Source organism: Lepidochelys olivacea (genome assembly GCF_965140295.1).
Source record: "Lepidochelys olivacea isolate rLepOli2 genome assembly, chromosome: 6".
Classification (NCBI taxonomy): Eukaryota; Metazoa; Chordata; order Testudines; family Cheloniidae; genus Lepidochelys; species Lepidochelys olivacea.
The window spans coordinates 88290334-88313808 of record NC_140416.1 but is presented as its reverse complement, the minus strand read 5'-3'; the positions used below and the strand labels follow the sequence as shown (position 1 = coordinate 88313808).

At 48.8% G+C, this 23475-nt stretch overlaps 1 protein-coding gene across 1 annotated transcript in view; it reads right to left on the bottom strand.

Annotated features, from left to right (window-relative positions):
- TMEM63C (transmembrane protein 63C) overlaps positions 1–23475 on the bottom strand; it is an 84146-nt gene that overhangs the window by 16514 nt on the left and 44157 nt on the right. The window contains exons 2-7 of the mRNA XM_084631250.1: positions 8977–9125; positions 8737–8851; positions 8012–8228; positions 6961–7040; positions 2593–2680; positions 919–956 (exon numbers count right to left, since the gene is read on the bottom strand). Coding sequence (XP_084487376.1) covers positions 919–956; positions 2593–2680; positions 6961–7040; positions 8012–8209 — 404 coding nt within the window. The 5' untranslated portion in view covers positions 8210–8228; positions 8737–8851; positions 8977–9125. The remainder of the gene's footprint in view (positions 1–918; positions 957–2592; positions 2681–6960; positions 7041–8011; positions 8229–8736; positions 8852–8976; positions 9126–23475) is intronic.

Sequence of the window (23475 nt, the reverse complement as noted above, 5' to 3'; positions counted from 1 at the left end):
AAGCACCAGCCCCAAATACTGCAGGGCTCAAACTCAGGCCATCCCTCCTGAGAGCACATAAGGGATTCAGGAGGAGAGTGCTCCAAGTCTCTCCCTGGAGGATGGCATTCTGGCACCTGTGGAATGGGACATCTGGGACATCTAGAGGGTTGCAGACTGGTCCCCAAGGGAAGGGCTGGGAGGGAGCCCCATCATTTGGGACATTTAACCTGGGCTTGGACAAAGCCCTGGAACATACACTGAAAGGAACAATCCTGCACTAGCCCCTGGAGGCACCTAATTGGACGTCTCCATCTCTAACTCCCACACAATAGGATGTTCCTGACATTCCATGGACCGGATCCCTGGATGGACACAAGAAGGGATGGTGATCTCCCAGCATTTGGAGAGTCCAGCCAGTGAATCACCAACAAATCTGGACGCTTTCCTGAACTAGCCAACTCTGCTAAATGAGAGGTGGGAAGCCCCTGTGTCTGGTCTCTCTCAGGGGAGTTCCAGCCCGTTCTGATCCCCACTGGCCCTGAGAACAGACTTTTTGGGCAGTGCTTCACTCTTTGGGACCTGATCAGAACCAAGGGCACCACAAAAATGAGGGTGGGAGGGGAGAAGTCTGTCAAACTTTTTCTGAACTTCAGGTATGTTGTGGGCCTCCTGAATGCTCCTCAGGGTGGGAGGGAAGCACTCACCAGAACCAGGGCAGAGGGGAGATGGGACAGCGCAAAAGGGAGAGCAGGGTGTAATGAACAAAAAACCCATATTCCCCTCCCCCTCCAGGGGAGGTGCTTTCTGATCAAGGGATGCCAAGCAGATACAGCAGCACCGGGATATTCACTGGTGATGGTGTCTTGGATACATGGAAAGGCAGAGGGAGACCAGTTAGCTGCCATCCAAAGCAGACAGGAAAGGACATGTACTTACTTCATTTGGTAGATGGAAATGAGCCAGGAGCAGAATCCCTGGAAGGTAAGATAAATAGGATCAGCTGGTTGAGAGCAAACCAAGGTACCAGAAGTGGAATGTGGCCTCAGAGTGCTTCACATTGCGGGGAACCAGGGAGCAGCTGTGCGGTCATTGTGGCCAAGGGGGGCAGTCAGGGGCTGGCCACAAGGCAACTATTGCTAAACTAACAGAGCTGCTGATCTGCACTCAGTGACCAGCTCTGACAGCACAACTAGTGTCAATGAGGACAGAACATGGAGGTGATCACCTCTGTTTTTCTGAAAATGCCACAGGACCTTTAGCATCCAGGTAGCAGCCAGCTGAGAGAGGCTAAGGGACGGGAGAAGACGTACGAGGAGAGCAGAGAGGAGCCGACAGATAAATGCACCGGATCACATTCCTTCTGGGGGAAATCGCTGGGCATGAATCTGGCTAGCACTGCCTAGAATAAAGATGACTCTGGGGGGACATGATCACAGCCTACAGAAGCCATCAGGGTGACAGTACAAGTGAATGAAGGGAATTATTAATGCTCTCAGGAGATGGAAGGACAAGGAGGGATGGCCCTGAAGTGATGGAAGAAAATGTCTAGGCTGGAGATTAGGGAATTTGTCTTCACAGCAAGAGCAGCCAGGGCAGAGGCTAGGTCAGGCAAGCCCCATCACTGCAGAGATCTGGGAGCAGGTTTGAGAAGTATGGTAGGTGGGGATGACAGGGGCTTGAATCCTGCAGAATCCAAGGACAGACTCAAGCAGCGTTCCTTCGCACTGGCTGGCATGGCAGACCTCAGCTCCAGGGCTCCTCTGAAGGACAGGTCCTTCGACAGCACAGCAGTCCCCTTCCAAGGACTTCACAAGGGCATTAGCCCTGGGGAGGAGCTTACCTCCCTGGGGCAATTCGCCCTCTGCAGGATACAGGCCACTCCCATGGGCTTTCATTTGACTTGACCCCATGAAATGTACGTCCCCCCCTCCACCCAATGACAAGTGAACAGGGTCACGAATCAGAGGGAAACAGGAGAATTCCCAGTAAACGGCCAAGACCTGCTGTGGAGAAGAAGAGGAGATGCCAGGAATGTCACCAGAGCCATGGCCAAAGCCACTTTTGGGGATCATCTTTTTGTTAGCCAGATCTTAAATCTTTCTGTATGACAAACATGCTGAGAGAGCGAGAGCAGGGCAATGGAGAGATGGAGGAGAGGGAATGAGAGACAGACAAGCTGCATCTACCCTGGGAAATGTAGGAAAATCTTCCATGTAAGGAGTACTGACATAGACAGTACTCAGGAGTTTCTACCACCGTGTTGTCTAACCCTGTTGGGAACGGATCTAGAAGACACAATGGCAAAAGCACCAGTGTGCTGTCTACTCTAACACTCCCACTGCTGCCACCAACAATAGATCCCCTGGTGCTAGAGCAATGGGGTGGGGTGGGGATTTCCCAAACACTAACACTCACTGTAAGAGAATTAGAAAACTGCTGCTTCCCAGGAAAACAAAGAGCAGCTCCTGGCTCCACCATTGGTTCATATTAAACAGGAAACTTCAGACTGGTGACCTAATCTAATTTTAAACCTGGGCTCCCTGTAGTAAAGAGAGCTCCTCTTTGCACAGGATGGAGCTAATTTCCCTCCCACATCCCACTAAGACTCACCACATCTTTGTTATCGATATCCGGTGGGCTGGTCTCCGACGGAGATTTCTCCTTCTCGCTCTGCTCCCCGTAGAACAGCGATGTCAAGCTTCCGGGCAGAGGGAAGAGGAGAGAGAGGGCAAGAAAGGGGGCACAGGATGGAGAGAAGGGGAGAGAAAGAAGAGAGGGAATGAGGGAGAAGCACAAGAGAGGGAGCGAGAAGGACAGGGAAAAAACCCAGGATTCTGATCAGACCCACTTCAAAGTGACATTTTCCCCCATAGCAAGCGACCCCCTTCTGAGAAATCAGCCAAGCCAGGACATCACTTATGCATTTCTAGCCCAGCAGCTGGGAAATTTTTTTAGCTCAATAGCTGCATGGAGTCAGCTCTCTCATCAGACAGTTTGTTAAGAAGGTGAATCAGCAGGTGGCAAAAGGATTCTATACATGCAGCAACTGCACCCCAAGAACGTGCCACCCCCAACAGTTTCCCCCCAGGAAATAACTGCATCTCCCCTGTGAATGGCACAGATTCAGTTTCACGGAAACAGTAATTACACACACACAGCCATTGTCTAGGACATATTGAACTGTATCGATGCCCACAGCATACAGGAGAAATGAGACACCAAGTCAGTCAATAATGATAATACTGTAACAAATTGGCATATGTGTGTCTGTCTGTCTATGCATGCAGTCACTGCCCTCTGCACAGCAGAATCAGACCTGTTTCACTGTGGGCCATAGTCCCTATAGTGCTGTCAGCTAATGGAGAGTCACCTTTAGCTCAAGTGCTAGGGCTCTATGCTTTTGGAGTGGGAGTATCCGAGTTCTCTCCTTGCTCATGCTGTTAAGTACTCAATGGCCATGGATTTGTTATGATATAATAACACTCTGTCCTCTAGCTCCATTTGTTCAAGGTTCTCTTTATGGTTCATAAACACTGCTCACGCTTCACAAAACCCATGTGAGGTCACTACCTTCAGGACAAGTTAAAGGAGGCTCTTCAGAACCAGGGTCAGTGTGGGGAAGATATTAACTATTCAACACTTCTCCCTGTACTGGCTCCTTTCCAGGAAAATCCCCTTTGGTTTACACTTGGGACTCCCTAGAAGTAATGAAGAGGGAATATCCCGCCAGATCAAAGTAAAAACAAGATCCCACTAGTGCATGAGGCTCCATTGTCTGGTTGTTTCCCTGCTTCTCTTCTGTTATCGCAAATACTTTGTTAAAGAAGAGTTCTCCACTCTTTTCTCCAGTGAGGTCATAACTCCATGTTTGTGACATCATCACGGCAGTGATTGCAACATTACTAATTCACCACTGTGACATCACTTGCACTATCCTGGTAGAAGAGGAACAGCTTGGGGAGAGATAAACTCTTAAAGGGACAGTGTCAAGTCATTTGTGCTGGAATTTAGATTGTGTGAGAAAAATGTTTTTCAAAACTTAATAATAAAATTACAGTAATACAATAATACCTAACTCTTAGATAGTGCTTTTCATCAGTAGATTTCAAAGCGCTTTCCGAATGAGGTCAATGTCAATATTCTTATTAACAGCAAGGTTTCCATTAACTGAATGGAAAAACATTTTTGTTTAGCTTTAAAGCCTTCCTGGCAGTTTAGCCATGGGCTAGTGCCTAGTGACTAGCAAGGGAAAGTGTCAAGAATGAGGAAGTGAAAGTGATCTGGCTAATGTCACTGCACAGGAGGAGTGAAATTCAGGGTTTAAAGCAAATAGGAGATTACTGGGGAAAAGTGACTTGGACTTTTACAGTTCTGTGAGTTTTAAACATGCCATGTGACATTCTAATATCATATTTTTAACCATGTCTGCTGGTTTAAATCTTGACTGTCCCTTTAATCTCTCCAACAAGTGAAAACATCACTGACACATTTCCAGATTTAGAACCAAAGCCAGCGCTTGAGAAAAATCAAAGAAACCTGAGGCTCAGAAGAAGATTCTGGAAAGAATTCCCTAGAGCCAGCCCCATACCTCTCAGAGACACCCTTTCCTACCCCCCTCCAGAAATAACAGCCGTGGGAAAGAAAGAGGAACTGCTGCAGGGGTGGGGAGTAGGATGGCTGGGAGGTGCTGAGGAACATGGCATCTGTGGGGAGAATGCCTGATATTTTGGTCTGGTTTCATGTTGCTAACCAAAGCAGGTTTGGACTTGTAAATGGGGAACAACATCTCTCAGAATCCAGACATTCTTTTAATCAATACCAAATATAGGGTCTGATTTATTTTTTTTTATTGCGATGATCACATTTTTCTCATAAGTCCAGCCCTAAGGCCCAGCTGGGTTCTAAACGCCTGGAAATCTGCAGGCCAGGAGAATGCTAATGTCTCCTCCACCCAAACAGACTAGTGCACCAGGAGACCCTCACTGCTGTACCAGAAACACGTAGCACTCTCTCCCCTCCTGCTGCCAGCCCCACACTCTGTGCTGAGGCAGTCTCCTGCCCCTTTGGTGGCTCCAACCCCTGTGGGAAAGCAGCTGCTGTTTCTCTTTCTTTCGCAGGAAGGCATTTTTCTTGTCACCAAAACCACAATCACCAGATCACCATTATCATTACTCGTAGGAATTCCATGTGCTTGGAGGGATTCGGCTGGTTCAGAAGTGGGGGAGAGGGGAGAGACGAAACAATTAGAAGTATCAGAAACCATCCAGGAGACTATATCATTCCCTGCTTATCCTCCCAGTTTTATCTCCCCAGTTAACTATCACCCGCCAGCCTGCAGCCCATTGCACCTGCATTCCCCCCACACGCTCATCCCCACTCAGCTCCACCTCAGACTACGAGTAAGATAATGACAACAACATGCCAGATGCCATGAATCCCCTAATCATCACCTACCACCCACACCTTCAGCTCTATTTCTAAACAACCCTCCCCACCCCCACACCCATCCTCTCACCCCGAGCAACCCAAACCCACACCTCTAAACTCCCCTGTTTCCCCTCCTCTCCCATCCTGATAATAAAAGTTACTGATGCATTGCTTTAGGACCATGCTGTGTAATTAACATACTAGTTTAGCACGAGGAATGCACCTAGCAGGGATAGGTGGTAGATAAGAAAAGGGTTTGTTTATTGGCTGAAGTTTCCGATGCACAAGGGCAACATGCTTTGCTAAAAGGTATATAACCTTTGTATAATCTGTATTCGGGGTCCCCTCCTGACTAGCAGGGGGGCAACACGCTCGAGCATAATAAACTTAATGTTTTTTGGAAACTCTGCAGTTGTGGACTTTGTTCATGTGCCTCAGCCTAGATTCGAACTGTGCGTGACCTATCAGGTATAATTCGCAGCAGTTTTGTGCGCGTCCTATCAGGTATAAATCACAACATATCGTAGCACACAGATTTCATTCAGATACACGCTCTGCACCCCTCTGACACTTGCGCCCTCTTTGCAGAAGGCCAGAGCATTAAGCCACATGCCAGCATTTAGCTAGTTCCATAACCCTCAAGGACCCCTGTGCTGACGATAGTCTCCAGTCAAAAGGCCCGATCCTTCTCCCATTGCCATCAGTAGCTGTTCAGCAGGCGTCAGATCAGGTCCTCAGGGAGCCTTGGCAACCCTGGTCAGGACCTTTCACCAAGGGATGGTGCAACTGCTGAGAGGGAGGTGGAGGATGGGGTCCCCTCACCATTAGTGGCTTGCGTGTTAGCTCAATAATTGCTGCACAAGCTAACGGACTCGTGAGGGGTTTGTTATTTAACCTTTTGGTGCAAAGTTCCCTATTTCTTCCTGGTTTTCCAAGAAAGAAAAAAAGGAAGGAACATGTTCCTTAGCTCTGAACCTACAAGTGAAAGCTAATGCAGCCCTGGCGCTGACTCTGATACACCCGCCAGTGTCACTCTAGAGAACCTGGCCCTGCCAGCGCACGGACAGCCCTGCCACTTCCACTGCTACAGAACCGAACTTGCCTTCAATCCGCCCGCAGCGTGGGGACAGGAGAGAGCTCCAGAGCTTACTAGTGGCAGCATTCCCGTCCCCACCCCAGAAATGTGTCCACATTATAAAACCCAGCAGCACAATGGGCACTGACTGGCCCCCATCTTGAAAGGCTCAGCAGAGAGGCTGACTGGGCCATGGACGCTGAACTGCCCTCCCATCCCTAGCCAGTGTTCCTCCAGGGCAGGGATGAGGGAGCCAGTGAGAGAAGGTTGCCCTGCTGCCACCCATGCGGTGTGCCTCTCCGTGGGGATCAAATCCCAAGGCTGCTGGTCTGGCACGGTCCAGCAGCCCTGACATTGACTCTGCTGGGCTTGTTTTGGAATAAGGGCAGGGAACAGACCCCCCACCTCCTCTTCCTGCTCTGTCACATACACTTGGGGGATGCCACCAGCCCCTAGAAAGGGAGCTCAGTCCTCACCTGTCATTATCCATCAGCAGGGCCAGGCGCCCATAGTCCCAAGCTGCTTTCCGAAGGCAGGAGAAGACCAGGAGGAGGAGCTGCGGCAGGAGAGAGAAAGCAAAGGGTTGATGTTCCAGCCACCTGACTTCTAGAGGCCCCTCGATTCAGGGGGGTTGCCCTCCACAGGTGTGCCCAGACATGACAGCAGAACCAGTCAAAGCTCCTCTCAAAGCCAAATTGAGGTCCTGCTCCAGTGACTCCATTGTAACTGGCTCCTGGTGACTGCATTCACACACCCCAGCAGAGACCCACAGAGTCCAGGGTACTAAACCGCAACACCCATCCACACAAGGTGAATATACCCACACAACCAAGGTGACCATACACACATACACACACAGAAAGGCAGAGACCCATATAGCCAGGGCAAGCCCCACCTCATCTCTCTCTCTCTCTCTCTCACACACACACACACACACACACACACACACACACATAAACGCAGAACAAGAGTCACACTCAAAGAAACTACCTCCCACCTCGTAGTCAGAGCTGTATGCCCAGCATAGTCACACAATACAACCCTTCCACACCTTCCCAGGCCCAGTTATACACCCACCATGGGCTCAACACATGCTGGAACCCACCCAGATGCCTACAGGCAGAATCTGATACCTGCTGCAGGCTCACATAACGCACACACATGTCCATGATTATGACACTCGTCTCTCCTCGGGGACTCCACCTGCACACACACGGCCTCGTTGGCACCAGGAAAATCAGGGCTCATAGTTCACCACCTGGCCAGCTCCATTAGCAAGAGCTGCAGTGGAGACAGGGCTCAGGCATTCTGACCACTGTGTCATCTGACCACGCTGAATAGGTGATGTGGTGTCACACTTTAGTCCTGTGTGCGGTTCTAGTCACGCTGAGTCACTCCCACCCCGAGGCCTGCCTCTTTCCCTCCCCAGGTCACTTGAGACACTGCCGAGAGACTGGTCAGACACTGGGAGGTGGGGACAGGGGGCAGTATGGCACCCTGGCACGGCCCCCTCCTCGCCTCACTCACCAGCCAGAGGATGAAGTTGATGGCGAGCACGGTGGGCACGCCGCCGAATGGCAGCCCCTGCAGGACCGTGCTGCGGGACCGGGCGCTGAAGCACTGCTCCTCCGTGCTGTTCGCTAGCGGGTCCAGGAAGCTGAGGACATCTAGGGAGATGGGGTTGGCACCCCCGGGTGCAGACTCAGCCAAGTACACGGTGTCCATCTGTGCCTCCACGCAGACCCTGCAAAACACCTGGGCAGAGTCCACCAGGGGCAGGATGGCGTTGGGGAGTGGGGGGACATTAGCGGGCAGGAGTTCACAGCTACTCCAGTCCTGGCCTTCTCCAGCAGGTGGAGCTGGCTGTGAGCACGGCTATTAGAGCCCCAGCCTCTCTCAGCAGGAGGCACCACAGAGATGAGTGTAGGGCCGGTAGCTGACAGAGTGAGCGCGTAGCTAGTGCAGTCCCAGCCGCTGGCGCTGTAGGAATCAGCACAGGAACACGGGATGGGCGAGCTCCCAGCTACTCAATTCCCAAGCTCTCTCAGCAGGAGGTGCTGTAGGAGATGGGGCAGGGCACTGGTGGTGGGCCGCTCACAACTTCTCCAGTCTTAGCCTCTCCCAGCAGGAGGTGCCATGGGGAATGGGGAAGCTCCCATCTGCTCCAAGCCCTGTCCCAGGGCTACACTCCATAAGACTACACACGATTGTTGTCATTTGGTTTTCAGATGCCGTCTCATTTGTACTCATACCTGACCAAGGTCCCTCGCTGCCTTCCCCACTCAGTCCTGGCGGCTGGAATCAGTCACTGCCATCACGCTGCGGCCAGTGTGTAGGAGCGAGGCACTGAACCGTTCGCCAGAGCTGCTATGAGAAAGAGAGACACTGATACTAGGAGAGGGGCAGACAGGGCTCTGCTCACCTTGTTCCCACACCACCTTAGTTTCACCTTTTGTGGCAACCCAATAAATTACACCCTCCCCCCCACACACCAATACTCGGAATCTTTGATGTTATAAAGTCCTGTTGGATCCTCCAGTTCATCTTCCTGCCAGCATAGGACTGTTCCTCTGGGATATTTCCTCGGCTTTACTACAGTCCAGTTTCAATGTCCCAAACGATGGGGCTCTCACCGCTTCCCCTGGGAGATGACATGACAGCCTCACAGAATTCGCTATTAGGAAATATTTACTGCTATTCACCTTCAATGATTTCATCCTAGTCCCTTTAGCTGTATACCCTTGAGCAATCCCCTGCTCCCCTGCGGGCTTCTACCTGTCAAACACCTGTGACCCGCTACTCGCCCCTTGGTCATTGCTTAGCCAAGCTAAACATACCAAGTCCTTGTCATCTTTCCTCATAAACCAGCCCCTCCATCACTTTCGTTGCTCTCCTCTGACATCCTCCCAACTTGCTGATATTTTTCTGGCCCTGAGGTGCCTGGGATTGATCTCACAGCAGCCATAGAGACAGAGTTCATTGCCTCCCTGCTCCTGGAGGAGCTGTCAGAAATGAGGCAGAGTTACTGGCAGTGGGGTTGCTCACAGCTAGCTACTCCAATCCTGGCCTTGCCCAGCACTTGTTTCCCGGCACTGCAAGTCCAGAGCTACTTTTCCAAGTGTTCTTGCCTCTGTCAGGACTTGTCTTCACTAGGAAATACTGTGTTAAAATAGAACGACATGTCACCAGCCACAACTAACAGGTCAGCGTGGACCAGGACTAGTTGTGGTTGGTATCACGTGAGTTGCCTTTGCTCCTCACAATAGTGTTTGAACACAGAAAGGCTTCCTACTGCCAACAGGCCTCACCGGCCCTCCGGGAGTTGGCTCAGCTGGACTCCATCACATCAGACCTATCCAACAGTTGAGCTATTTTAGCATTGTTCTGACTCCATTCGTTTTCCCTGGTAACCAGAGGAGGCCTCCTGGTTTGAGCCTCCCAGCTAATCCCCAAAGCAGCTTTTTTGGAAAACAGGCACCATGTTAGCAGCTCCCCGCAGACACTGGTTTTCTGCCTACTTCCTCTGGCTCTGTCAATCTCGCTGTGATTTCACGCTCTTTTCTTCTGAGCCCTCAGCTGATCCCACCTGCTCCTGGCTATTTACTGCATTTAATTATCCCAAGTTGCTCTATACTAGTGGCTCTCAACCTTTCCAGGCTACTGTACCCCATTCAGGAGTCTGATTTGTCTTGCGTACCCCAAGTTTCACCTCACTTAAAAAGTACTTGCTTACAAAATCAGATATAAACATACAAAAGTGTTACAGCACACTATTGCTGAAAGGTTGCTGACTTTCTCATTTTTACCATATAATTATAAAATAAATAAACTGGAATATAAACATTGTACTTACATTTCACGATATAGTATATAGCACAGTATAAACAAGCCATTATCTGTATGAAATTTTAGTTTGTACTGACTTTGCTAGGGCTTTTTATGTAGCCTGTTGTAAAACTAGACAAATATCTAGATGAGCTGATGTACCCCCTGGAAGACCTCCAAGTACCCCCAGGGGCACACATACCCCGATTGAGAACCACTGCTCTATAATTCCCTCCTCAGCCTCTGTCAAGGCTACATTCTGACTCCCCATAAAAATGGACTTTGGGGTAAGAATTTCCCTCTGGTTTTCTACAGTAAAGACTGATGCCAAAAAATCCACTTATCTGTCACACTCCCATTCTCTTTAACTGCCCCCTTCCCTGCATGGCCGGCCAATGCATGTCTCAGTGCAGCCTCACTCCTGCTAATGTACATGAAAGATGGGCTCTTAATTACCTAGATAGTGACTAAGACACAATGCAGCCCCTGCTGCACCTCCAAGAGGAAGGGGGTCCTTTCCCCACATGCCCTCCAGGCCAAATGGATAGTCCTGACTCTGGCTGAGCCAGGGGTGGTTTTGATGGGCTCCTGAGACAGCTGAGTCCAGCCCTCCTCAGCCAGAGGGATGGAGTTTGTAAGAATATAGGCCCACATTAGATTTGGATTTTAGCACGTGTGCTAGGCCCCCAGCACGTGTGCATAAAGAATGAAATCAAGAGAAAGAAAAAAGTTGTCTGCATTAAACTCATAGTGACCCCAATAATACCAATGTTGTGTTATTTAAGCTTTGGGCTAAGCAATATAAATAAAGAAAACACGGTTAACTGGGCACAGGGGATAGTACCATAATTGGCTAGAAATGTCCATTAGTTGGGAAAAAATATGGCAAGGTAAGATAAGGGGAAAAACCCTGACAAGAGCAGAGTTAGCCCTAAACTGCTTCATCTAACTCGAGCTAAGGTCCAACAACCAGCAGTGACAACTCTTGCTTGTTATAGTGTAGAATGTTTGCTAGGGGTTCTTTGTCAGAGCTTTTCCTTATGCCTCAAGTCACACCATGATGGGAAGGTGTCTCCCAGGTCTGAACCTGTTGCATTTTGGTCAATGCTTATAAACAGTTTTGTTGCTAGGGTAGGGAATACAGGTGTGTATATATATGCTTATAGTTGTATTTTGGTTGTAATGAACACCAAGTGGCCTTTGGACTAATAGGAATGCCTGTGTGGAAACTGAGTCATGGTAAACCTTAATAAACTTATTAGGAAAATTTTTTTAAAGAGATTTGGCCTAGTGTGGGGCCTTTTTGGTGGGGGGGGGAAGGAGGGAAGAAATCTAGGAGGTACAGCACCTCCAACAAAAGATAGGTGAGAAAACCCAGGTGAGTAGCTTGTGTGAGTCACTTTTTGATCCTGTCCCAAGCTAGAGGACAGGAGAAAAGGAGGACTTGTGGCACCTTAGAGACTAACACATTTATTTGAGCATAAGGTTTCGTGAGCTACAGCTCACTTCATCGGATGCATTCAGTGGAAAATACAGTGGGGAGATTTATATACACAGAGAACATGAAACAATGGTGTTATCATATACACTGTAACAAGAGTGATCAAGTAAGGTGAGCTATTATCAGCAGGAGAGCTGGGGGGAAAAAACCTTGTGTAGTGATAATCAAGGTGGGCCATTTCCAGCAGTTGACAAGAACGTGTGAGGAACAGTGATGGAGGTGGGGGGGTGGGGAATAAACATGGGGAAATAGCTTTACTTTGTGTAATGACACAGCCACTCCCAGTCTTTATTCAAGCCTAAGTTAATTGTACCCAGTTTGCAAATTAATTCCAATTCAGCAGTCTCTCCTTGGAGTCTGTTTTTGAAGTTTTTTTGTTGAAGAATTGCCACTTTTAGGTCTGTAATCGAGTGATCAAAGAGATTGAAGTGTTCTCCGACTGGTTTTTGAATGTTATAATTCTTGACGTCTGATTTGTGTCCATTTATTCTTTTACGTAGAGACTGTCCAGTTTGACCAACGTACATGGCAGAGAGACATTGCTGGCACATGATGGCATATATCACATTGATAGATGTGCAGGTGAAGGAGTCTCTGATAGTGTGGCTGATGTGATTAGGCCCTATGATGGTGTCCCCTGAATAGATATGTGGACACAGTTGGCAACGGGCTTTGTTGCAAGGATGGGTTCCTGGGTTAGTGGTTCCGTTGTGTGGTGTGTGGTTGCTGGTGAGTATTTGCTTCAGGTTGGGGGGCTGTCTGTAAGCAAGGACTGGCCTGTCTCCCAAGATCTGTGAGAGTGATGGGTCGTCCTTCAGGATAGGCTGTAGATCCTTGATAATGCATTGGAGAGGTTTTAGTTGGGGGCTGAAGGTAATGGCTAGTGGCGTTCCGTTATTTTCTTTGTTGGGCCTGTCCTGTAGTAGGTGACTTCTGGGTATTCTTCTGGCTCTGTCAATCTGTTTCTTCACTTCAGAAGGTGGGTACTGTAGTTGTAAGAACGCTTGATAGAGATGTTGTAGGTATTTGTCTCTGTCTGAGGTTTTGGAGCAAATGAGGTTGTATCGTAGAGCTTGGCTGTAGACAATGGATTGTGTGGTGTGGTCTGGATGAAAGCGGGAGGCATGTAAATAGGCATTGCGGTCAGTAGGTTTCCAGTATAGGGTGGTGTTTATGTGACCATTGCTTATTAGCACTGTAGTGTCCAGGAAGTGGATCTCTTGTGTGGACTGGTCCAGGCTGAGGTTGATGGTGGGATGGAAATTGTTGAAATCATGGGGGAATTCCTAAAGGGCTTCTTTTCCATGGGTCCAGGTGATGAAGATGTCATCAATGTAGCACAAGTAGAGTAGGGGCATTAGGGGACGAGAGCTGAGGAAGAGTTCTAAGTCAGCCATAAAAATGTTGGCATACTGTGGGCCCATGCGGGTACCCATAGCAGTGCCGCTGATTTGAAGGCATACATTGTCCCCAAATGTGAAATAGTTATGGGCGAGGACAAACTCACAAAGTTCAGCCACCAGGTTTGCTGTGACATTATCAGGGATACTGTTCCTGATGGCTTGTAGTCCATCTTTGTGTGGAATGTTGGTGTAGAGGGCTTCTACATCCATAGTGGCCAGGATGGTGTTTTCAGGAAGATCACTGATGGATTGTAGTTTCCTCAGGAAGTCAGTGGTGTCTCAAAGATAGCTGGGAGTGCTGGTAGTGTAGGGCCTGAGGAGGGAGTCTACATAGCCAGACAATCCTGCTGTCAGGGTGTCAATGCCTGAGATGATGGGGCGTTCAGGATTTCCAGGTTTATGGATCTTGGCTAGCAGATAGAATATCGCTGGTCGGGATTCTAGCGGTGTGTCTGTGCGGATTTGTTCTTGTGCTTTTTCAGGGAGTTTCTTGAGCAGATGGTGTAGTTTCTTTTGGTAACTCTCAGTGGGATCAGAGGGTAATGGCTTGTAGAAAGTGGTGTTGGAGAGCCGCCGAGCAGCCTCTTGTTCATATTCTGACCTGTTTATGATGACGACAGTACCTCCTTTGTCAGCCTTTTTGATTATGATGTCAGAGTTGTTTCTGAGGCTGTGGATGGCATTGTGTTCTGCACGCCTGAGGTTATGGGGCAAGTGGTGCTGCTTTTCCACAATTTCAGCCCGTGCACGTTGGCGGAAGCACTCTATGTAGAAGTCCAGTCTGTTGTTTTGACCTTCAGGAGGAGTCCACCCAGAATCCTTCTTTTTGTAGTGTTGGTAGGAAGGTCTCTGTGGATTAGTATGTTGTTCAGAGGTGTGTTGGAAATATTCCTCGAGTCGGAGACTTCGAAAATAGGATTCTAGGTCACCACAGAACTGTATCATGTTCATGGGGGTGGAGGGGCAGAAGGAGAGGCCCGAGACAGGACAGATTCTTCTGCTGCGCTAAGAGTATAGTTGGATAGATTAACAATATTGCTGGGTGGGTTAAGGGAACCACTGTTGTGGCCCCTTGTGGCAGAGAATCTCTCAGTAATAACATCATGTGTTATTACAGCCTCTTTCATCCTGAAAGATTCCAAACTGCTCTTGCCCGACAGAGGTTGCTCATTCTTCCCTGAAATGTATCCACTTCTGAGGTGTAACATTTAACAGCAACAGCACACAGCAAGTTGTGGGAGAACTACCCTGTATGCCAGGGGATCTCAATGTTTTCATAGCAAGGGCCATATCTTCATGGACAGACACCCGTTCACCATCACCCGGCCCCGCCTCCAGTCCCACCAGGGATCAACTAACAGCTCTGAGGCAGCTACAGAGATTGCCTAGTCGGAAAGCGGCATTAGAAAGGTGTTAAATGCATTATTCACCTTTAAGAGTATGAGTTACCAGCTAGAAACAAGGAGCAGCAGCCAGCACCAGTTGGGGGACCACTGTTGTCTGCTGCTGGAACTGCTGTGTAAATTCAGGGAGGCAGAATAGAATTACCTAAATTGGGATGGGGGATTAAAACTCCTAGTTTTACTAAGTGCCATGAAATCTTTAGTGGGCATGGACAGCCAAGGCCCCAGCTTCATTTTTCATACAAAAGATGGCACCCCCATTGGCACAGCACTATGCTTCACAGAGGGCCAGGAGTGACTTGGCAGGAAGAAGGCTCTCTCCAAAGCTCCCATCTCTGCGATACCCGGAGGGGGAACAGTCTGCACCATTATTATTAAACAGAGAAGTGCTATGGGGCCACCTTAGCTATAGGCAAACTAGGCAGCTGCCTGGAGGCAGGAGAGGCTCGGCTAAAGCTGAGTGGCGCTGCGACCTCATGCGCCAAGGGTGCAGTGAGAAAGCGGGGGGGCCAAGTTCCAGGTCACAGCGACACTCACTCAGATTTGGCCCAGCCGGCCCCACCCCCACCCTCGTCGTGATGGAAGAGCGGCCAGGCCAAACCTGAATGAGTGGTGCTGTGACCTGGCACTTGGCCCCCCACTTTCTCACTGCACCCCCCACTGAAAAGTCTAACATGCCTCCTGCACCCAGCTGAGAACCTCTGTTCTAGAGGGTTGGAGGGGGCAGCATGCTGAAGTTTTGCCTAGGGCAGCAGATCGGCTTGAGTGGCCTCTGGCAGTGCTACATAACTCAGCATACCAGGTAGTGCAGAACGGCCTTTCCGTGCATTGGAGGAGGGGTAACAGAGGGAACCAAGATTCCAGATTCAGCAACAGGGCAAGTAATAAAAAATACTGGATGGAGACAGAGGGGCCAGAGTCTCCCAGCAGGAACCTGCTGCTCCAGAAACCAAGCACAGTGAAACCTGTATGGCTAGCCACCAGCTCTCCCTGACCACTGTACGAAGGGCTAACAAAAATCTCAGGCCCTATGAGATCTGCAAGCTCCTCTGAACTAATGCACTCTGCAGCAGGTGGCCACGCACCTGATGTGTGTCCAGCCTCCCCCATCCCATCCAGCTGTGCAAGTTACAATCAACCTTTTTTGGGTGGCTGAGGAGCAGAAGCTGCTTCAAGATCAGGGATAGCTTTTCTAAATGGGACGAATGTTAATGACAACTCTTTTAACTTGTTTCAATAGAGACGGGGCTCTGGGGTGGATCTAGTGAGGGATCCCCAGAAAGCTATGGGGCACAGTGCTTAGTGAGTGGTTGGGGGGTAGTGCTAAGCCAGGGGTCGCAAAAGATCCAAGAACGACAGTGCCCAGTGAGAGGGACCCAGGGCTATGTGTGAGAATCCAGTGAGAGTTCTCTGAAGGCCTCATTTTGTCATGCTGTGCTAAGTGGCCAGTTGCCAACATGGATTCCCTATAGAATCATAGATGTGTAGGACTGGAAGGGACTTCAAGAGGTCATATAGTCCAGTCCCCTGCGCTGAGGCAGGACTAAGTATTATCTAGCCCATCCCTGACAGGTGTTTGTCTATCCTGTTCTTACAAACCTCCAATGGCGGGGATTCCACAACCTCCTTAGGTAATTTGTTCCATGCATTAGGAAGTTTTTCTTCAAGTTTAATCTAAATCTCTCTTGCTGCAATTTAACCCCATTACTTCTTATCCTGTCCTCAGTGCACGAGAACAATATATCACCCTCCTCTTTAAAACAACCTTTAATGCACTTGAAGATTATCATGTCCCTCCTTAGCCTTCAATTCTCCAAACTTCAACAGACCCAACTCTTTCAGTCTTCCCTCATAGGTCATGTTCTCTAGACTTTTAATCATATGTGTTGCTCTCCTCTGCACCTTCTCCAATTTGTCTGTACCAGTCTGAAGTGTGGTGCCGAGAACTGGACAGAATACCCCAGCTGAGTCCTTATCAGTGCTAAGCAGAGTGGAAGAATTACTTTTCGTGTCTGTAATACTTCCCAGAATGATATTCGCTTTTTCTGCAATAGTGTTACATTGTTGACTCATATTTAGTTTGTGATCCATGATAACCCACAGATCCTTTTCTGCAGTACTCCTTCCTAGGTAGTCATTTTTCCATTTTGTGTGCGTGGAATTAATTATTCCTTCCTAAGTCTAGTACATTGCACTTGTCGTTATTGACTTTCATCCTATTTATTTCAGACCAATTCTCCAGTTTATCAAGATCATTTTGAATTCTAATCCTGCCCTCCAAAGCACTTGCAACCTCTCCCAGCTTGGTATCATTCACAAACTTTATCAGTGTGCTCTCTTTGCCATTATCCAAATAATTTATGAAGAAATTGAATAGAACCAGGCCCAGAAGAGATCCCAGTGAGACCCCACTCAATATGCCCTGTGAGTTTGAACCATTGATAACTATTCTCTGAGTATGATTTTCCAACTAGTTGTGCACCCATCTCATAGTAGGCTTGTCTATTTCCCTAGTTTGCTTATCACAAACATTTCGGTGTCACTATTCAGCTGGTTCCCTCCTGGGCAACTCTCACTGGCTTGTTTCAGAGTAGCAGCCATGTTAGTCTGTATCTGCAAAAAGAACAGGAGTACTTGTGGCACCTTAGAGATTCACAAATTTATCTGAGCATAAGCTTTCGAGGGCTACAGCCCACTTCATCGGATAAATAGAATGGAACATATAGTAAGAAGATATACGGCTAAATTCAGTGCCTTGCATAATGACAGGTTTCAGAGTAGCAGCTGTGTTAGTCTGTATCCACAAAAAGAACAGGAGTACTTATGGCACCTTAGAGACTAGCAAATTTATTTGAGCATAAGCTTTCGTTGGTGGTCACAAGAAGAATGACACAACATCCCCTTCCCTCTCCCAGCAGCAACAGGTGACAGGACCCAAGCCCAGTCCCGGAAATACAGGATCTGATTTGGGTCTGTGGTTTTCTCCAGTATCAGCAGAGGATGAAGTGGTGACTGATCTATCCCCAGGGCCTGTGGGAGTAGCAGTGTCTCCAATATCCCTCCTTGAACCAACCTTCTCTTCCATGCTGATGACCTCGCTGTCGCTGCAGGACTGTGCTTAGTCTCTGTGCATTCAGAGGGCAAGGTCCTGGGATCCAACTAAACCTGCTGCTTTGGGGATGAGAGAGGATCTAGCTCAGGGAACCTGGCCTGATAGGGTTGGCAGGCTGTACTGAACCTTATGAGGAGTGCTATCGTGGTGCCGCAGCCTATAGTCAATATGCTTCCACCCCCAATGCTGCCTTTTAGTGCCTCCAGTCACTGCTGTCTTGGCACCATGGGACTGGACTTTGTGGCTAGCGGCATGCAGGGTCCTGCACCGTTTTAAAATGATGGCTCCGTAAGTAGCGCTGAGCACCTTGTTCCATGAACACTGAGCATGTAGCCAGCACTGTCCAGATCTACTGGCACCCTGCTCCTTTCCATGCCCCGTCTCCCTCCGAGGGATTGGGAAGAGGAAAGCCAGGGAGCAATGCTTGGATCTGGTGCAGCAAATCCTGGATCCCTAGGACAGGCTGACTGGGGCTCGGTTTTGTACCATGAACTGTTATACTTAGCAAGGAGAAGGGAAGGGAAGGGCCCTCACTACTGTTTTGCTGGACACGCTTGTTCCCCACCTCCATCCCTCATGATGTTGCACCGCACCCCTAGCCACTGCACCAGGCCATGCCAATTTCCTTGCAAACTGCTGGTCTCGTTTCAACCTTCCTCAAGTGTCTAATGTGCTATGGCAATGTAACGTGCTGCAGATGTGCCAAGCACTAATATCCTGATTGCTGTTAATGCTAGAGCCAGATGAAACACCCCTGAGTCTGTTCACAAGCAGGTTGGTAAGCTGGGTCTCACTGCTGGTGAGTGTTGGTTTCATACCCTTCTTTTTATTTATATTACAACCAAGATCAGGGCCCTGTTGTGTTAAGGGCTGTACAAACACCCAATAAGAGACAGTCTCTGCCCCAGTGAGCTTACAGACTAAATAGACATGACAGACAAAGGGTGAAAGTGAAAACAGACACAGAGAGAAATTAAGGTAACCCAACAGTTCAACCAGGAATAGAACCAAGACTGCCCAAGTCCCAGTCAAGTGTCCTACCCACTAGACCACACTTCCCCCTGGAATTTGGCCTTACGTTGTGGGTCTGATCCAAGCAATAACGAAGGTGAAAACTGAGACAACCAGCTGTGCTCAGCACTGTGCAATGAGGATGGGGCTTTGCTTGACCTGATGGACCTGCCCATGGGACTAAGCACGAGCATGATGCGTATAGCGCTCTGCTCCGCTGGGACCAGATGTGATTGGTTTTGCTACAGAAACAAATGAGAATCCCTCTGCAAAGAAAATCTGCCTCTCTACAGGAGCAGCAAGATGTTCTGATGGAAGAGCCTCAAAGAAAGTATATGTATGTGTGCAAAACACTTTGGCTTCTATCTTTGAACCTGGAACTCACCAAGGCTTAAGCAGTTTGGGGTTCGGTTGGGAAAGGTTCCTGTGGATCTAGTTAGCATGCTGACTCCTGGGGAAAGGGAAAGTGCCCCAGGAGCTTCAGTCCCCAGGTGAGGTTAAGGATTCAGACCTTATATCTTATCCAGCACAGTGCCACCTAGCACTATGTTGGGTATTGTGTCCTGTACTCACCCCCACCTCCTCCTCCTGAGTTATCCCCCCCCACAGAACTGCATCCCCGACCATCACACTGGGACCGTGGAGTAAGTGCCAACTCGGTGCCTGTGACTGAGTCACCCGGGCTGCTCCCTGAAGCACCTTGGAGGTCTCACATCCAGTACTTACTGACTTGGCCTGATCCTACTTAACATGTGAAGTCTGACAAGATCCCAGCCCAAGGTAGGATGGCTGCAGGCCATAAATTTGGCCTCCCATCAGGAGAGGTTCTATGTCATCTTCTTGGACTGGCAGGATCTTTCCTAAGGCTGTGTCTATACTAGATAGTTGGATCCCATTGGGATCAGGGGCTGAACTCCTAGTTTTGGGGGGTTGAGAAGAACTCTTTGCAGAATGGCTGCCTCCCATTCCTCACTTGTCTCCTCCTCCCCTTACCAAGTCAGGGTGAATGATACAGTGAGCCCCGGGGCAGCCCCATGGAGATGACAGAAGCTCTGGAAATGGGATTCCATGTGCATGGGATAAGTGGTCCCATGGAAAAGGAATGAGCAGGTGCATATGAGTGCGAGCAAGGTGAGCCCTTTGAAAAGTGAACTGGGGACAAGGGAATTTACTGCAGCCCTCTTCTCAGCCTGCCAGTGCCCTAGCCCATTGGTCTCTGAGAGAAAAAAGCCGCCCCAGAAGGCTGGCGAGGTGTCAGGGGAGCAGATGAAGGCACGGGGCCAGTGAGGGTTAAGCACTTCCCTGTAGAGCTGCACTCAATCTGTTCATCTCTTGGGTGCATGTCTCCCTCCCTCCCTTCCCCAGGTAAACAACAGAGCTGTCGCCATCTGGCATTTTCAGCTGCTAAATAATTAATCTCCCTTTTGTTAACAAGGAGAGTAAGTCTCTGACGGACGGAGCTGTTGGACCTCTAGCAAATAAACCAGGAGGCTCCTAGCAACCTGCAGCTCCTATCCCACCTCCGACCTGCTTTCCTGGAGCTAGATCCCATGACTGGTGACTGTTTCCAAGAGTGACAGGGAATGGATCACTTGATGATTACCTGTTCTGTTCATTCCCTCTGAAGCACCTGGCAGTGGCCACTGTGCACTGTTGGAAGACAGGATACTGGGCTAGATGGACCTTTAGTCTGACCCAGTATGGCCGTTCTTATGTTCCTTATGTTATGTTCCTTATGAGCACTACTTACTCTTCCTGCCACAGGAGAGAGCCTACTAGGTCCCTGATGCTGCCCCCTTCCCCACTAGCTATCTAGAGAAGCAAGATTATAGCTTTGCTGATCTTCGTCCATCCAGGAGCAGATTCTTCCTGTACATGCTGCATTTCATTTCCCTCCAAGTTTTCCTATCCATATGCCTCCCAAAGGCAAACCTCCGGTGTGCCTCCCAAATTCAGCTCCCAAACCAACTCCTGCCCCATCTCTCCTGCCCCCAATTCCCTGAGCTTGATTCACTCTTTTATTGCTGAACTTTGGGGATTGTAAGAAATTTTAGGAACAGAAAGAGAGCACCCCTACGCAGCACCCCTGCCCTCCCTCTAGTTCAGCTCCATTCCACCCTCCTCCTACCCAGGCCCATGACCCTGCCCCTCTGCAACTCAATCGCAGCCCCAACTCAGCCTCATTACAATCCCTCCAGTCCCATCACATAGCCCAGAGCCCTGAGCTGGCTCCAGTGCATTATCCAGTACTTTTCAATCAACCTCAGTCCCACCTCAGACGTCTCCTTCTCCAGACGCCAGCGCACCGGGCACCTTTCCAGCGCAGGTGTTCCAAAACAAACATCCTGGTTTCCTTACGGTTAAAGTTGCAGAAGTTACTAACACTCTGATGCAAACTACATAACTACAGGCATACCATGAGAATAACCAGCTGAAGGGAATTTACATAAATATTCTATGATTCTTGCTTCATACGTTTGGTCAGCAATAATATCGTGGTAATTTCACCTTACACATTCCCATAATGACCTGAGCTCTGTCCTGCAAGACATGCTTATGAACTCTTTCAACTGAGAGGTCACTAATTATATACCTTATTTACAGAGTCATAATCATACTAACGATACATATGTTGAAAGGGTTCTTAACTCTGACCCACAAGATGTCCTTAAGGTTACTACTGGAAAGCATAGGTTAATTTCCGCATGTCATTATGATTGTGAAATACTCTGGTATTCTAAAACACTGCTAACACCACGGTATGCAGCAGTATTGTGGGTCAGTACTGCAGCATATTAAATCATTTCTTTATAAGGGAGAGCTGGGTTGAGTGAAATGCCTTTTAGACACTTACTTACCCCTTTCTAAGCTGTTCATTGAATAACACAAGTATAAATAACCAAGAAGCATACTGCTCTCTGTACCCCAAAACTAGCTTGCCCAACTTCCCTTAATAGGAAAAGAGGATTTGGGTTTAAACTCTTATCTCTTATTTTGGAAGTACTTAGGAATCTGTCTCCCTAAATTTCCCCTGACATTTTCAGCTGGATGCATGGTTATGCTTCCCTTCTGTTCTAAACTGTTGTGTCGTACTGTTGTGTGCTGTAAAACAGCTTCTGTGTTCTGCACCAGAGGTAGTTGCATTTCAATGTTGTGTGCAGGGATTACTGTACAGAGAATTTGTAAAGGTCTTTGGGATGAAAGGCCACACAGATTATACTAATAAGTGAGCATGTTCTAACGGAACAAACCAGGGACATGAAATCAGGAGACCAGGTTCTATTCCCAGCTGTGCCACTGACTCACTGTATGACCCTGGGCTAATCGCTTCCCCTGCTCTGTGCCTTGGTTTCCCCATCTGTACAATGGAGATAACCCTGATCTACAACAGAGACATGGGTGTGTGCCTTAATGTCTATGAAGTTCTTTGAGATCCTTCTATTATTATTTATTATTTGTATTATGATAGCACTTAGGAATCTCAACCAAGAAACAGGGCCTCACTGTGCTAGGCGCTGTACAGACATGGACCAAAGACAATGGTCCCTGCCCCAGAGAGCTCACAATCTGCATGTCAGGCAGAGCACAACAGGTGGATGAAACAGCTGAATGAGCTGGGGTAGGGGACTGGTTGATGAAGTTACAATAAAAAAGAGTTTAGCAGAAAAGCAAAAGTCACAGAGCGTTGCTTGCCTGACCAAGATGACAAGTGAGAGATCCTAAAGAAGGCAAAGAAATATATACACAATAAAATAAGAAATGTTACCCAATTTATAGATAAATCTGTGACCTGCCCTGAGTTTTTCTCACTTAATACAGATATTTATGTTTGGACAAAATATTTCTCCTTCAGATCTTGTGTCCTTGCCACATTAATAATAACACATTGTACAGGACATTGAGACCCTCCAAAGGAGGCCACTACAGACAAGAAAAGAATTAAGTAAATCTTACAGCTAGCATGGATAGAATCATGCATAATTCATCATTCATTTGGCGTATTTTGTTTTTTTCCTGTCCACAAACTGTCCATGAATGGCCCGTGATTCTCTTCGATGTGTTATCCAAAGTGATTTGCCAGAAAATTTCTTCAAATTTCTGGACACAGAGTATGTTTCTGGTGTCTGACTGGATGAGCGTAACATGCAGAATCAGATGTCCTATTATAAATATGAAATTTGCTTTACGTGAATATTGTCCTTTCCCTTGAACATCCTTGCCAGGAATTCACTTGCTAGGGCAGGGGTGGGCAAACTACCGCCCGGGGGCCACATCCAGCCCTTCAGATGTTTTAATCCAGCCTTCGAGCTCCTGCTGGGGAGCAGGGTTCGGGACTTGCCCCACATGTGCCGCCTGGCCGCACCTCCGCGTAGGAGCCAGAGGGGGAGGACATGCTGCTGCTTCCAGGAGCTGCTTGAGGTAAGAGCCACCTGGACCCTGCACACCTGACACCCTCCTGCACACCAACCCCCAGCCCTGATCCTCCTCCCACCCTCTCAACCCCTTGGTCTCAGCCCAGTGCACCCTCCTGCACCCCAAACCTCTCATCCCCAGCCCCACCCCAGAGCCCGCACCCCCAGCTGGAGCCCCCACCCTTCCCACACACCCCAATCTGCTGCCCCAGCTTGGAGACCCTTCCTGCACCCGGAACTCTTCATTTCTGGACCCACACCAGAGCCCGCACCCCCAGCTGGAGCCCTCACGCCCTCCTGCATCCCAACCCCCAGTTTTGTGAG